The sequence below is a fragment of the Triturus cristatus genome, chromosome 2_1 (assembly GCF_964204655.1).
Source record: "Triturus cristatus chromosome 2_1, aTriCri1.1, whole genome shotgun sequence".
NCBI classification, from domain to species: domain Eukaryota; kingdom Metazoa; phylum Chordata; class Amphibia; order Caudata; family Salamandridae; genus Triturus; species Triturus cristatus.
The window spans coordinates 1,026,516,602-1,026,531,812 of NC_140581.1; the positions used below are offsets into that span (position 1 = coordinate 1,026,516,602).

The 15,211-nt window shown below is 42.0% G+C and overlaps 1 protein-coding gene across 1 annotated transcript in view; it reads right to left on the reverse strand.

Annotated features, from left to right (window-relative positions):
- Positions 1 to 2,674: 2,674 nt before the first annotated feature.
- LOC146866263 (alcohol dehydrogenase 1-like) overlaps positions 2,675 to 15,211 on the reverse strand; it is a 76,723-nt gene continuing 64,186 nt past the window's right edge. Inside the window, exons 6-9 of the mRNA XM_085635144.1 lie at positions 11,849 to 12,109; positions 11,331 to 11,466; positions 4,688 to 4,826; positions 2,675 to 2,964 (exon numbers count right to left, since the gene is read on the reverse strand). Coding sequence (XP_085491270.1) covers positions 2,931 to 2,964; positions 4,688 to 4,826; positions 11,331 to 11,466; positions 11,849 to 12,109 — 570 coding nt within the window. The 3' untranslated portion in view covers positions 2,675 to 2,930. The remainder of the gene's footprint in view (positions 2,965 to 4,687; positions 4,827 to 11,330; positions 11,467 to 11,848; positions 12,110 to 15,211) is intronic.

Sequence of the window (15,211 nt, forward strand, 5' to 3'; positions counted from 1 at the left end):
GGAAAAATCACAAGGTACAAGCAAAGTTTACAAACCGGGTCCTCCTAATGGTCAAACGGACTCTCACATTGTATTGGAGAACAAGCCAACCTCCAGCTGTCTTCCAATGGCTGAGGTACTACTTCGATGAGGAGTAGCTTTGAGCATAGCTCTCCATTACAAAGAAGTCCATTGGTTTAGCACACGACTTATAGCGTCGGCCTGGGCGACAATGCTAACTCAGTTCCGGGAACTACTGCACAGAGAGGACATCCCAGCCAGGACTTGCAACCCCCTTAGTTACCATTCTCATCCCTGACCATTTCCTGTTGGTTCATAGCACAACTAAATGCTTCTCCTCATTGCCACCTTCACAGCAGCAGATATTACACCGCAAGCAACTGTGGTAGACACAACCAGAACCGACACAACACCCAGCCAGAAATTACTCCCCTGCAACCTTCACTTGGTCCATGCTCAATCTGTTATTTAGTTGACCCTCACCCCGTGATCCCTTTTTCTTTTGACCCCTCTTATTCCCCAGTTCTTGCACAGAGGTTTTGCATTCTTCATTACCAGTCTCACGGAGCCACACTTTACCCCCAGTCATGGACTTACCACTTACAGTCATCATTTCTATCTACCAGGGCACATCAAATAAAACCCCACTACCCCTTTGTTCTCTGCCACAGCTCCAATGAATCATATAGCAGAGAGCACTTGCCGGCCCAGTCTCCTGAAACGAGCTTGTACCATTGGCTGCTGTATGTTGCCTATATCACTATAGATATGTTTATTGTACGTGTGCCATTGCTTTAGTAAAATAATAGATGGAAATGTAACTAGTATAAAAAAAACAAAAAAGAGTTTGCGAAAATTATCTATGGTTTCATGCAGAATAGCCAGGTGTGCAGATGGGTGTATGCAAACATGGCCTAGGTTTGCAGCACGACTTAATTCCCATATGTTTGTGTAGCTTTGCACTTCCATTGCATGTGCATCATATCGCACCCTTACCCATTGCACCTCCAACAGCTAGAGTTTTTTTTAGAAGACCCATCTAATATAGTTTTAGCCGTTTCCAATACCAGTTTTTTCATATTTTGATGTATGAAAACTTCAAATTGTACTCTCTCACTGCTCTGTCATGTTCTAGAACTGATGACCACTACTCTGCAGTGTAGTCACTTTGGACTCGTGTATCTAATACCTTTTGCCTGTATATCCTAGTTTGTGATTTAAAGTACTGTATATACCCAATACAACTCCATGGCACTGGCATAATATATGACAGAGGAGACTCGCAGCGAGGTTGAGTATGACACAAGGCTGTATCTCAGAAAATGCTTGATGGGATGGTATTTCAGAGGTTAGAACAGTCTAGGTCGAATTCTGTTTATATGGTTGAAAATGGTTTGGGCATGTCTTCATGACATAATTGCTGTATGGTGTGGACCCCATTCCAGGACCCTTCACCCGAGGGAATTGTCTTCCTTCCTATTTGTATGCCAGCATAGTGCCAGTCAATGTAGCAGAGGGTGCATTTCTACTGATATCACCCATTGCAGTATTTGGTGAGTACGCAATGAGCATACCATTCCGAGTTACAGGCTGCAGAATGTGGAATAACATGGCCATGATGTGTGTCTTTTCCCATAACCCCATTAAGCAGATTTGTAATGTGTGTTGTGTGCCTGAAAAAAAAATGTCCCCGATTTTTAGCCAATGGCGTTTCCGCTGAGACAAAACACAGAGCTCGGAGTTTGTCTCATTCTCAGAACCCCAATTCAGATGCAGTGACTAGCCTGAGCCCTGCATTTAGGACCTTAGTGTAGATACCTAAAACAAAAGTCTGAATATTGTGGACAGCTTTAGAATTCGAGTTTAAAAACTCATCTGTCTTCCAGATGCAAAAAACTATGGACTCCAATAAGAATAAAGACAGAAGCAGAAAGCGCTCAACTCCCCACTCCTGAGAGGGTAAGGCTTGAGCGCATCCAGGGTAAGGCTTGAGCGCATCCAGGGGCATTAGACGACTGAATAAGGGCACAATTGTAGTGTGGGTGAGTGTCCTTCTACAGAAAAGGGTATTTCTAGGCAAGTCTGAGGGCGTCAACAGTACCTGAAACGTGTACATAGGGTGGTCGATCTCTTTTTTTTGGGGTCTTTCACTTAAGGTATTTAGAACTCCTTAGATTTCTGAAGGAAATGCTGACTTTGTACTATCTTAAAGGGGAATAACTTCCCATAACTTCTCAACGGTAGAGGAAATTCCCTATCAGCACATAGCTCTGTATCAGATCCTTGTTTTCCTTCATTTTGCATCAATATATTTTTTAATCATCATCGTAATAATATGCTATCTTAATATTTAGTATGCCTGTGCGACCTGTAATAAAATGTTGCCCCTTCTAATCCATAACTGTAATAAAAATGATAAGAGTAACTTTTTGATGAGAGAATAACACATGGCAGAGGTGTAGCGTAAAGAGATACTGTAATGTTTGGAAGTAGTGAAGAAACAGAGTGAGGAACCTAATAGAAAGTGGGTAAGGATGAAGAGGGATAAACAAAAGAAAGTTTTGGAATAGATTCAGAAATAGAAGAGTACATACACCTAAAGAAACAAAATGATGCAAACCCTTTCGGAATAGCTGCGACCACCTAGAAAAGACTGAAACAAAGTACATCCAAATCTAATACAAGTAGTATTTATTGTATTCCATTACATTGATTTATGTTTCAAAAACTCATCAGAACACTACAAGCTCAAATAGTTGTATTAGACTTGAGAGAACATATTTGTGTGTTTCTTTCCTACAGGTTCAGAGGATGTATAGGAGATAGCTGAGAAGGTTTTTGCACAGGTAGCGTGCAGAATATAAAAACATGCATGTTTTCTTCAAGGAGGAATTGCAGGACCTCTTGAATTTCAATGGCACCACTTTTGATTATTCCTTTTGAACGTCGAGGACGGTGCGAATGCTGTAAACAAATGGAAAAAATCAATTGTTGATTAGTAAGCACTAAAACAATTTACAACTCACTTGATGTGCAAAGTTACATATTGTACTGAGAATTTTGGGCTTCCCGACTCAGGAAAGCTCATGTTCTTGAATTGCCTGAAGTAAAAGTGCATGTGGAGCGTTCACATGCTGTAGTTACATTTGGTTGTAGATTTATGCATATTTATGAAAAACTGTCAGCTGGTTACTAAGCAATTTTCCGATATAGGTATTTAGAAATTGGGTTATTAAATGTGAATTGATTTCCCCTTGGACACTGTTATTTAAATGCAGCATGAAAGAGTTGGAAGCATTATATAATGCGTAAAGATTATGAGGGGCGTATGGGTGCGCATGGGTGCTTTTTCAGAAGCTTGCATTCTTGTGGTCAGCGAGAGGATGGCCATGAGGAGAATACTGCCTTTCTAAAACTCATCTATTGGATATCTTATCCATTTTTTTCAATTGAATTTATCGCATACTGTTGGCATTTCCTAGTTAAAAAAAAAGTTTTAGAGACGCATTTGTTATTTTTGTTTAGAGTGACTTGATTTATTTGACTGAGTTAGTAGCCAGTGTGACAAACAATTCACTATAGAGTGAACCTCTTTGGGCCAATTCACAGCGGTATTAATGCACTTAAATTTAAGTATGAAAATATCTCAATTGGACATTGAGAAATCATGTTTTTTATTTACAAAGTGTGGATTTACAATTGGAATGGCAAAGACAACGAAGTATACACTAACGCTGATGAAAAACATTGCTACCACAGGGCTAAGGTTACGAGTAACAATATCTCAATGTGACATTGAGAAATCATGTTTTTCATTTACAAATTGTGGATTTACACTTGAAGTGGCAAAGAGAAACGTAGTATGTGCTAACGCTGATGTAAAGCTTTATTACCGGGCTTAGGGTAACTAGGAGTCAGATGGAGTGTGGTATAAGAGTCTTTGGCCATGGCCTCGGACTGGGTAACAGGATAAGTAATGCAGGGTGTTTATTCTAAAAGGAAATACCTGTATACAAGTTATGGGGATGTCCAGTTATATTTTTAACTATCTCAATAAAAAAAGAAATATTTGCCGAGCATTGTTTACCGGCAGACTAGGTGTTGTAAAATGGGCTCATTAAAATAAATGCATTATCTACAGTACATTTATCAATTTCTTTTCAGGAAAACTAGTTTGCCTTCTACAAATAGTGGATTCCAATAGAGAATTATTTTACATTTATAGATGTTTTTCAAAACGTGATTGGTGTTTCAGCAACTTCCCTCTACATTGCTACAATATTGGTTTTATTTCTTAATCAATAATTTATACAAGAGTACTTAAAAAGTTTGTTTTCTGATACTTGTAATTTTCTTTTCCTACTATGAGTAATACACTACAAGTACGGGAATGTAAAGAAGAAAACAGGGCTAGTCAGATGTGGCATTGGACAACATAGGATCTCTAGTAAGAGCAATAATTAAATTAAAAGATCTGCATTAATTAGTATAGTGATGTGAATTCTTTATAACTGTAATGCCACACGAACAGTGTCTTCTATTTAGGATCACGTGTGATTAGAGGGTCAATCAGGAAGTAACATTCTAATCACAAAGCACATTATAATGGAATATAACATTTTACTAAAACAAACTTCTTTGCGTTGACTGTTTCTACCAGAGTAATATTCAAAGGGGTCAAACGTACCTTTTCCCTTCGTGCAGAAGTTTAAATCCATCATTGATTTTCTCAAAAGGCATTGTATGTGTAACAAGCTCTTCCATGTCAAATTTCTTTCCCAGATAGTCCAAAACCAATTGTGGAATGGCAGTTTTGCATTTTAATCCTAAAAGCAAACACATCAATAATTTCAAGAAAACAAATTTCATCGATAAATGTTTATTATAATCATGTACAAAAAGAGGTAGCGGTGTGTAGCAATCATTGAGCTATAACACTACACACAGTAGTGAATGCATAAAGTATTCCAGTTCCAAAAATCACACCACACATTTTGATCATATTGTGTTTTTCACCTATTAATATCACCCTTAATGTGTATCTTTCTTTTTGAGTCTAAATGCATCTATTTCTTCAGTGGTATAGTGACAGGCAGTTTGATTATCGGAGAGGCCCATGGACATAAAATGTGAAAATGTGCATTGTGATGCATAACTTTAACAGTGCAAAATCAAAAACAAAATCTGTTTTTTAAATTGGCCAAGCATCTTAACACACTCTGTTTAATGCAAATATTCAAAACCCCATTAATTTCTCAGTCTCTACTTCAACAGCACAATTCAAAACCTGGAGTCGATCTGCACGATGGATACTGCCAGTAGCCAGTCAATCGAGGTGCATAAGTGGGTTGAACTGACCTTAGTCATGAGCAGGGAAGCCCTGTGACTTCTGTTGACTGAAGTTTTGAAAACCCACACACTTACTTACACTTTGTGAGCTCTGCACACCGTGCCAAAAAAGGTGTTCAAATTATTTCTGAAAAAAGGGGCCAATGAACTCTAGTTCAAAAGCTTTTGCTCTGAACCAAGAACTGAATGTTATATGTGTTGTTTTTAACAATGCTTGGAGGGAGTGTGACACTATCCCTGATAATTTATCAAGTACCAACCAACAGTAAACTTGTTCTAACTCTTGTCTAGGCTTTTCATTCAAGGTAATTGACCTTTTACATTTAATATTTACACATCCTTACGTTTTTAACGATGGAATTAAGGCTTTGAGTTTTCTTTATGGCTATTTTGTTTTTTGTATGGGTTTGATCGAAATTACTTTGAATAAATCAGTTTTGATAGTCTAACTGAAAAAACCAGTTCAACACTGTTCTTATGTTGGACAGTATGTGCTACCCTTTTGAGCAAAGTGTTCTTGTAACATGAATTGGAGGCACCAATGCTATTTCGATGGGCCTTTGTACACTAACTAAGGAATTTCCTCTTATATAGTTTTCAAAATTTACTGCTTGTCTGTATCTACCAAATACTGCTAGTGGTCCTCGTATGGCCTCTTTCATAATATGTCTTCACCACAATAACACAGTAAGGTTGCAGTGAACCCGAACCTAAGCAAGAAACATAACCCCTAGCACTCCTTTTGTCTGGGTAACAAAAGGCAGCCATAAGTGGAGAGCACAAGCCCCTCACACTGCTTGCTAGAAATGGGTTTCTGGTTGGCTAGGGTATGCACCTAAGGCAGGCAGAACCCACTGCTCCAGTCAGGGTAAGGGAGTTACACACCCAAGATAACCCCCGCTTATACCCTTGGTAGCTAAGCAGAGCAGTCAGGCTTATCCCAGAGGCAATGTGTAAAGCGTTTGTGCAACACACACACACACACACACACACACACCAGTGACACAATAAATACACCCCAAAAGAGACTCCACACAGTAGTATAAAAAAAACTCATACATTGTATATAACACAAGACCACAATCACAATAATCATAAATTACTTTGACAGCTAGGCAATTGTCAGAACAGCACAGTTAGTGCAATAAAGTAAATACTTATAGGTTGCACACATCATAAAAACATAATCACTGTGCACCTATCTTGTAGCTCCTGAAAGAGTATTCTTTATCCTGTCAGTATGTATGTATGTATGTATTTATGTGCAGTCTTATATAGCGCTCAAATTACCCTTGGGCATTTCGGCGCTTGCATTGGGAACCCGTCCTGGTTTTTCCCTGTGAGATAACCCGTAATGGGCATCCCCAAGGTGAAAGCCAGGCATCCCGCCGCGGGGGGCCGTTGTGGAGATTAAGCAAGCTTGTTGCCCAGAGCTGCATAGTGTGAACTCGTGCTTAGAATAGGCACCGAAGCGAGAATTATCGAGTCCGTGGACAATTGGGCTCCAGATAAAGCATAAGCACACCATACACCTTAACATCGGGGCATGAAAATGAAGCACTTTATGACAAGTTCTAGGAATCACCAGATGTCACCAAAACATCATGAAAGACCATGTTACTGTGCATATTTTTGCAGACACATGAGATTGTCCTAGTTATCCTAACCAGTTTAGGGTATAAAATGACATATCCCAATCTCTGGGCATGAAATGCATCAGAAACATAGGCCAGCGCTCCTGCTCTCTCTTTACACATCATATGGTAACCAACACAAGGATATCGGGCGCAACAGCACCTGTGCGCCTCTAATGGGGAATCTGGTAAATTCTCTCGGGGAATCCGGGGCCTCCATCGAGATTCCGCCCCATCCCGACAATCAAGCAACAGTGGCCGAGGTATGTGCACGAAAGGGGGGTGGTACCCGCACTGCCCATGTTGTCAGGGAAACCTCAACTCGTAAAAGGCTGGCTGCCAGCTACCGCAATGCGATATCCTCCTGCCTCGGTGTCACAAGGTTTCCTTTCGTTAGGGCACTGATATCAGCTTACCAGGGCATGTTGAAGGGCTACAGCACCCTCTATGGCAGGCTCCCTGGGGAGAAGGGCCCACATTGAGGATACCATGGCGAGACCTCGCCTGGTCCTCCCCTCTCCAACCGTAGTGGGGGCAACGTTCTCTTCCTTAGGCTATTCTTGCCCACAGTAAAGGGAGGCCGTGGCCTTCCTTGCCGGACCCCACTCACCGCAAGATGACAGAGGAGCTCCTCTGCTTTTTTTTCAGGTAATGCCCTGGGACTTTGCCAGACTTCCTGCGCTGCTATAGCGTCCCTCTCTCCTGCTCGGGGATGTGGCGCGAGGGAGCAAGGAATGGAGGTGAAATTCGAGGCTCTCTGCGTCAGTAGGATCCTCAGGCTCCAGATCCTCTCCACCACGTGGTGCTACAAGTGGGTCAGTCCAGCTGACTCTGGTGTTCCCAGTGCCCCGCACTGGTCCTCTGTTACACATGCCCTCTTTCACCCAAAGTGCTACAGCAAGCTTTGATTCAGGACCAGGCACAAAAGGAAATAAAGCGCTCATCAGGCACTAAATTGTCAAAAACACCGGGCAGGCCACCATACCCTGTGGGATCACTGGGGCAGAAGGGCAGAGAACATGCAGCAACCCAGCACATCAGGGTCCTTGTAGCCACTGGCAGTCCTTCTTGCAACACAAACAGGCTACAAGTCAGCACAACAAGCAAGTCCAATGGCGGTTCCTCCTGGCAGCATAGCAGTTCCCCCTGCCCATGTGCAGTCTGTAGAACCAGCAGCATCTGCTTACAAGTCTCACACAGTGTCTAACATCATGGGGTCACAGCCCATGTACTTATACTCCAAATGTCTTTGTTCTGGAGGTAACTTCAAACAACTTTAGAAGTGCACAACACCACCATTCAATCCCCAGCCCTGACTCCAGAAACACTACATGGGGCAGAAACAGCATTGTGAAAGGCAGACACAGCCCTATTCAGGTGCAGGTTACAACTCCTCCCAACTCTCTAGTCCAGCAAGGCTAATCAGGATATGTAGGGCACACCTCAGCTCCCTCTGTGACTGTCTAGATTGAATGCACAAAACAGGCCCCTGACAGTCTAAACCAGATATTTATTGGAGCCAGGCTGCAAAGCACAGTCATAATCACTCAGAAAAGCCCACTTCTAAAAGTGGCATTTCTGAAATAGTTATAAAAAATCCACTTTCACCAATAAGCAGGATTTATCGCCACTATTCCAAACATGGCAATGCTACTCCTTCCAGATCAAAAATCACCACTGACACACATTCCAGCGAATTTCCAATGTAAAACTGTGGGAGGAACAGCCTCACATCACTGAGAAACCAATAGGCTGTTTGTCACTACTAGGACATGCCACACAACAAAGGCACATATCCAACCTTTTACCGAAACAGTACTGTGCCCATAGGGCTACCTATGGCCTACCTTAGGGGTGACCCATATGTAGTAAGAGGGGGGGTTTCAGACTTGGCAAGCATTTTAAATGCCAAGTCACTATGCCAGTAAACTGTCACGCAGGCCCTGCAGTGGCAGAGGCCTGAGACAGGTTTGAAAGGCTACTTCTGTGGGCGGCGCTAGTAGCATTTCATTTACAGGCCCTGGGTATAAGGGATACCATTGTACAAGGGACTTACAGGTAAATTAAATATGCCAGACATGTGTAGACCAATCGTACAAAATTTACAGGAGAGAGTACAGGCACTTTAGCACTGATCAGCATTGGTAAATTGCCCAGAGTCATAAAACCATCAAAAACAGGTCAGAAAAATTATAGGAGGGAGACAAAAAGTTTTGGGATAACCCTGCAAAAACGGCCAGGTCCAACACTGCTGGGCCCCGGGGCCACTGCATCTGCTGTATTATTGATAGATGTGCCTCGCCCACAAGACAAAGTGGACCTTCTACATTATAAAGACAAGCTGCAAGGCAGAGGTAAACCGTCTTCCAATAAAGTGTGTATCAGCAAGAAATGAAAGTACTTCAGAATGTACTTTACTGCAAGATAAGCCTACTTTCAAGGAAAAGAATGCAGAAGGTATGTTTTTTTCAAAACTGAACCAGTACAATGTTCTACAAACCGGCACTGGCAATGCCAATCAGTCTCACTTACCTTTATGTACAGTGAGGCCAATTGGAATTGGAAAGGTTTCACCTCATACGTACCAGCTTAACACTTGACCACAGCAGTAAGCACAGAAAGGGAACCACACAAAAATGTCAAGGGCTGCCAGATGTCTTCTTGTTTTATTACCTTTTGATCCAGTTGAGCTACAAATATTTGTTGTTAAATTCTGCAGATTATGCAGTGAATGATGGGTTATGTAATGTTGCACACCCAGGTAATCCATTATAACTGGAAAACGCAAAAGGCTGTAAAGTTGCATAATTCCAGTGACCCTGGCGTCTGTCAAGATCGATGTTATATCTTCACATTTATACAGCAGTTTCTCTCGAGGCAACCAGGTGGCAGTGAAATGCTATAAACTGGTGTATAATTGTGGACGAATGACAACTCTAGGACAGGTTGACCTAAAAGCTCCTATGGGTGGGTCAAATGCTAAAAAAAGAGTAAAGCCACAAATGAAAGCATGGCATCCGAGACTGACATGAAAGCCATCCAATCCTGAGTAAGGATTGCATCTGTAGAGAATTGCACACAATATCGAGACTGCAAAAAGGGTGTGGCAGCCAAACAGAACACTACGAGAGCGCCATGATGAGGAAGCCTGTGGGTGAAAGTCTACTATTGATGTCAGAGACCTACTTGATATTTCCCAATAATGACAACTGTAAACCCACTGCTGTGTGTTCCATTCAAATGAAAGCCTAGGGACACTCCGAGGGGAGCAGGAAAATGCTGCTGCTTGAAAGAAGAACATCAAACAGGCGTACAAAGTATTTCTGCCATGTGTTGTGCATCGTGTTATGCTGACATGTGGAGAAGGGAGGGAATAAGCAAATCAGGGAGGGACAAAGAACACCTGTCAATTCACATGGATCACTCATGATACTCAGGTAGCCCGTATGTATGCCAGAAGTAGCGGCTACTACCCCTGGCTTGTCCTTTCTAAGCCCTGGAACTGGGCTTGCTGCAAATGGCTTTCTGGCTCCTGGAAGCATCTGCAAGAACAGCAAGTTAGCAAGTCTTCAAGGAACCCTGTTAACAATCTGTAGTTTTCACTCTTTGCTCTTCCCTCCCTGCTCAGCAACAAATAACAGCTGTTTAGAGACTGAGGGTGGAACAGAGGTTTAAACCTATAAGGTCATGTTGGGACACAGGCCACATGATATCACGTTATACTGACAACTTGGGGAATCAACATCTGTGTCTTCCAAAGAAAACTATGAATGGCTGAATCCCTGCCTCTTGGACAATGTGAAACAACTGTGACCTTCTCGAAGTAAGAATTCAATCATATGCCGAGGGAAGAGCCAACTTTCAAAACTCAGCGCTTTGCTGGCTGAACTGACGCTTGACTCGTAGAGGTCAGGAAATGAAGAACTGGACACGCTGCCATTTGTTTCTTCTCAGACTGGCCAACGCATTCCATTGTTTGAACTTTTTTATTCATGGTTAAAACAGATGACGCATTGGCCTTTGTATTAACAAGGCAGTGTGTACAGCTCTTCCAAGACTTAATTTCAATGTCTGGTTTGACTCAGTCCGTCGTCATCAAAGATGCAAAACTGTTCACTTACTCAAACTAATCTTTTTAAATTGGTCAAGAAAGTTTTCCACCCATCTGCTCCAACAAACAAGAGTCCAACTCCCATCAAAACGTAAGTTACGCTGCAGACAATCTGGGCCACCAGTTCACTGCTCGAATGGTTATTTGTTTGATGGCCTCAAACATCCCCTCAAGGTCCTTTTCTGCTCTCCCAGAGGCAGTAGGTGCTCTAGCTTTCAGATGATTGAATACCGTACCTCCAATGAAAGCTCCTTTCACGGTGCGTCCTGTGAGAAGCAGCATGGGATCAAGCGAGATCTTTGCGTCAGACGCGGCCACTCCAATGATCACACAGACTCCAAATCCATAGTGACAGGACTTGATGGCAGACACCTGACAGGCAACAGAAGGAGAGAAATGGATCCACATCACAAGTCTTATCTCATATTTATTGATGCTTAATAGGCCTCTGGTTAACTAAATGCCCTTTAAGGACACTTTGTGGTTTTACAGTTTTGAACCTTTTCCTACTGTTTCTAAGTTAGGCAACTGTGCCTAACCCTTTACCATTAGCCAAATAATCAACTGCTGACGCTGTAGCACAAAGGGATACTTTGGTGCATTCGTTTTTAATTGTTACATATAGATGTACGATGCTGTCGCTATGTTGTTGGTCCTTGTAGCATGACTATGAGCATGACTATGAACTTACAACCTAATGATGCCATGCGTGGATATTCTAAGCACAATAAGAAAACAAAATTCAACTACATACCATAGTGTCTACAGTTCCAATGCACTCAAACGAGTAGTCGGCTCCACCATCAGTCATTTCGGCTATCACCTCGTAGATGGGCTTTTTGCAGTCTTTGGGGTCGATGCAATCGGTGACTCCTAATTTTTTTGCCTTAGCAAATTTATCCTTGTTGGTGTCTACTCCAATGATCCGAGCGGCTCCGTTCACTCTGCAGCCAATGACAGCAGACAAGCCAACTCCTCCCAAGCCATACACAACGCAAGTTGTTCCTGGTTTAACCTATGGGAGCATCGAAGCCAACAAATAACAGACATACAGTGAGAAGCTAAAGTCGGTTTTTCAGAATGGTTCACAATGGAACAAAATGCATGAATTTAATATAGCATGAAAATGTATTTCATTTTCACAAAGTTGAAAGTGTAATTTAATTTACTGGTGTTGATCTTAAAATCATGTATCATCGGCTACTGCTCACATTATCAATACAGGCCAGGGTATTGAGAGCATTTTACCCCACTCTCTTTGAACTCAGAAGATAGGACCCGTTGAATGAACGACAGCTCTGTCTGCAGATAATGTAGGCTATCTGGATCCTAAAGGGATCCTCTTGTTGATGTCGCTTAATATGGCTCATACATGTTAGCGAGATGAAGGTATTATGGAAAAAAAATACTACTTTGAAAATAGCAATTTTTAAAATCTAAAGCCTGATTCGGAAACAATTTGCAAAGAACAGGCATGACCCCCTCTTGTTGTACTCAGAGATTGCTACTTCATTTCATACTGTATTCTGGTGTGTTCACCACGTATGGCGGCACAACTGCCACACAGCCTGGCCCTCATTCCTGGGGAAATATGTGATATTAAAGGGCGCTTATTCACTAATGTGACTTTTTTTATCTACTCACTGATTTCTGGGTGTACAATTTATTTCATAAAAGAATCTCACCCCGTTGTGTGCTATTTTTTACTACTAGAAATATACTTCCCAGGGAAAACATAGTCAATCCCCCCTTAACCAGACCCTTTCCAGGACCCATTTTCTGGTGGCTCTAATCACCCAGCTCCCCTCTATAGTCGTTTTCCCGCAAATAAATGCAACTGATTGGGCAAGAACTAGGGCTGGGATTGGAAAACATATTTTTGTAATCCTTTACAGAACCTTGCAAAAAAGGCTTTAAAATAGTCAGAGATTCCCTTCAATAGCAATCATACAAAAGAGAGCATAAAAAAGAATCTCTTTGGTTAGAATGAGAAATCCTGGCTGGTGGGTATTAGATTGTAATGGTTAGAGCAGAATGTGTCAGAGTGCAGTTTACACCTCGGCTGTGGTGATGCTGGGCAACACAAAGGCATATTATTCTGCAATCAACCCTTCCTACTGCCCCCTGCCACAGAGACGAAGGCAGTAGGCCCCAATGTGCACAGTCCCTTATCGTATTCTGACATTAGGAGGTTTATTATTGTTTGAAAGTAACTCCTTCTCTCCATTTCGAAGTCTCTCTTGAGACAACGAAGAATTTCTAAATATCCTCTATCATGCTCACCAGAATTCTAAAAATTAAACAATCAAGCTAAGCAGGCTCAAAAAGAACCACAGCTCAACCCCTGGATGTCAGGGAGGTCTACAGAGGGAATAAACAAACTACTCTTAATTGAAAACATTTCTTTCAGGATAAATATGCCAGCCCCGCCTGAGGAAAGCAGAGCGCTGGCTCTCAGTTCTCTAGGGGGGAATCTTGATTACCACATCTGGATCAGGATCACTCTACCCACTCATTAGGCCTACTTGATCAACATCTGGCTGCTAGGCAGTAGAATGCAGTGTACACTGTTTACGTACGAGACAGGGGGGTTGAGTTAGAAGCAGTTCCTTGCACATAAAGGAGCTTTTCATGATTTTTCTTATGCATTGATATGTGCTGCCATGTGTTATGCATTATGGGACATTCCTAGTCAATTCCTTTACATTTGCCTTTACGCTATTTGTTTGAAACCCTCATGTTTGTCTGTCTCGATAATTTTATTTTAAAAAGATGTATTTACGGAGGGAAAGTCTGGCTAAAGATGTTAATGAATGTTATGCCTTATAGAGGGACACCATAAAAAAAAAAGTTTTTTTTAATGTAAAGTAGACCTGCACTATGTAAAAGTCCTAATGTGGTAATATGTACAGGAGGCATGTGAGCATTACTTACACAGGGACTGGAAAAGCGATTGGTCCGAGGTGTATCAGAGGAGTAGCAAGGGAGGTAAATGGAGGTTTAGGGTTTGATATATAATTTGGCAGACGGAAAAGCTGTCATATTTGTGATGAAGAACTCATCCACCAAACTCTAAGTCAGACCCTTAATGGAGTAACTTGTCGGGCATTCACAGTCATCTTGGTATACTCTTTACTAAGCATCAAACATACACTCAAATGGATCTGGGGTAAGTGCAGAAAGTGTGTCAGAATGTGGCAGCCTATACAGCTTTTCCAGAGTGTGTATAGTAAAAGGTTCATGTCAATCAACAATATTGTTAAATGAGCTAAAATATATGAAGACAAAAGCATAGTAAACCATGCTGTGATATCCATTCTAGGGGATAATTTACATGTGCACCTTAAAGCATATTTGCTGGGCACATGAATCACAAAAGAATTGACGTGAATAGCTGAAAAGTCGTGAGGTATGCGCAAACACAAAAATAATATGCGCAAAGCATACTTCACACATTGGCAATGACAGGAGTCCCCTTCTACTGGTGCACCTGTACCCTCTCTGCCTTTATACCTGCAAGGTCCCTTGTATTTTTGGAAACCCAATGGGGCCATATTTATCAAAGATTATGCATCGTCCTAGCGCTATGCAAAGGGATGCAGGGTGATGCAAAACCTAGAATGAGATTTACCAAGCCACGCAGGGGGGAAACATCCTTTACCACGCAACCATTACAACGCAGTATGGTTACATCGTGGTTTTAACAATGCAAGTCGTTACACCGACTTGCACTGGAGGGCGCTGTAGGATAAGGAATAGTGTGAATTACTTTCCAACACCTTCCCTACTGTACGTAGACTGGAGTTGGAATAGTAATTCACACTATTCCTATGTCCAGCGCCCTCCAACGCAAGTCGATGTAACGACTTGCGTTGTTAAAACCGCGATGTAACATACCGCGTTGTAATGGTACGCGTTGTTACATCATACATCCCACGCAGGGCCATCTTTGGTCGATCAGGAGTAACTTAAAGCTGCACAAGTTTTATTTTCGCATTACTCTACTCCAGGGAGGCGTTCCATGAGCATGGGTGTTCCAACACATCTTTCCATGGATTTTGGCACATTCCCAGATTTAGCAAGAGTGGTAGACCTGGGAATATGTCAAAATGCTACG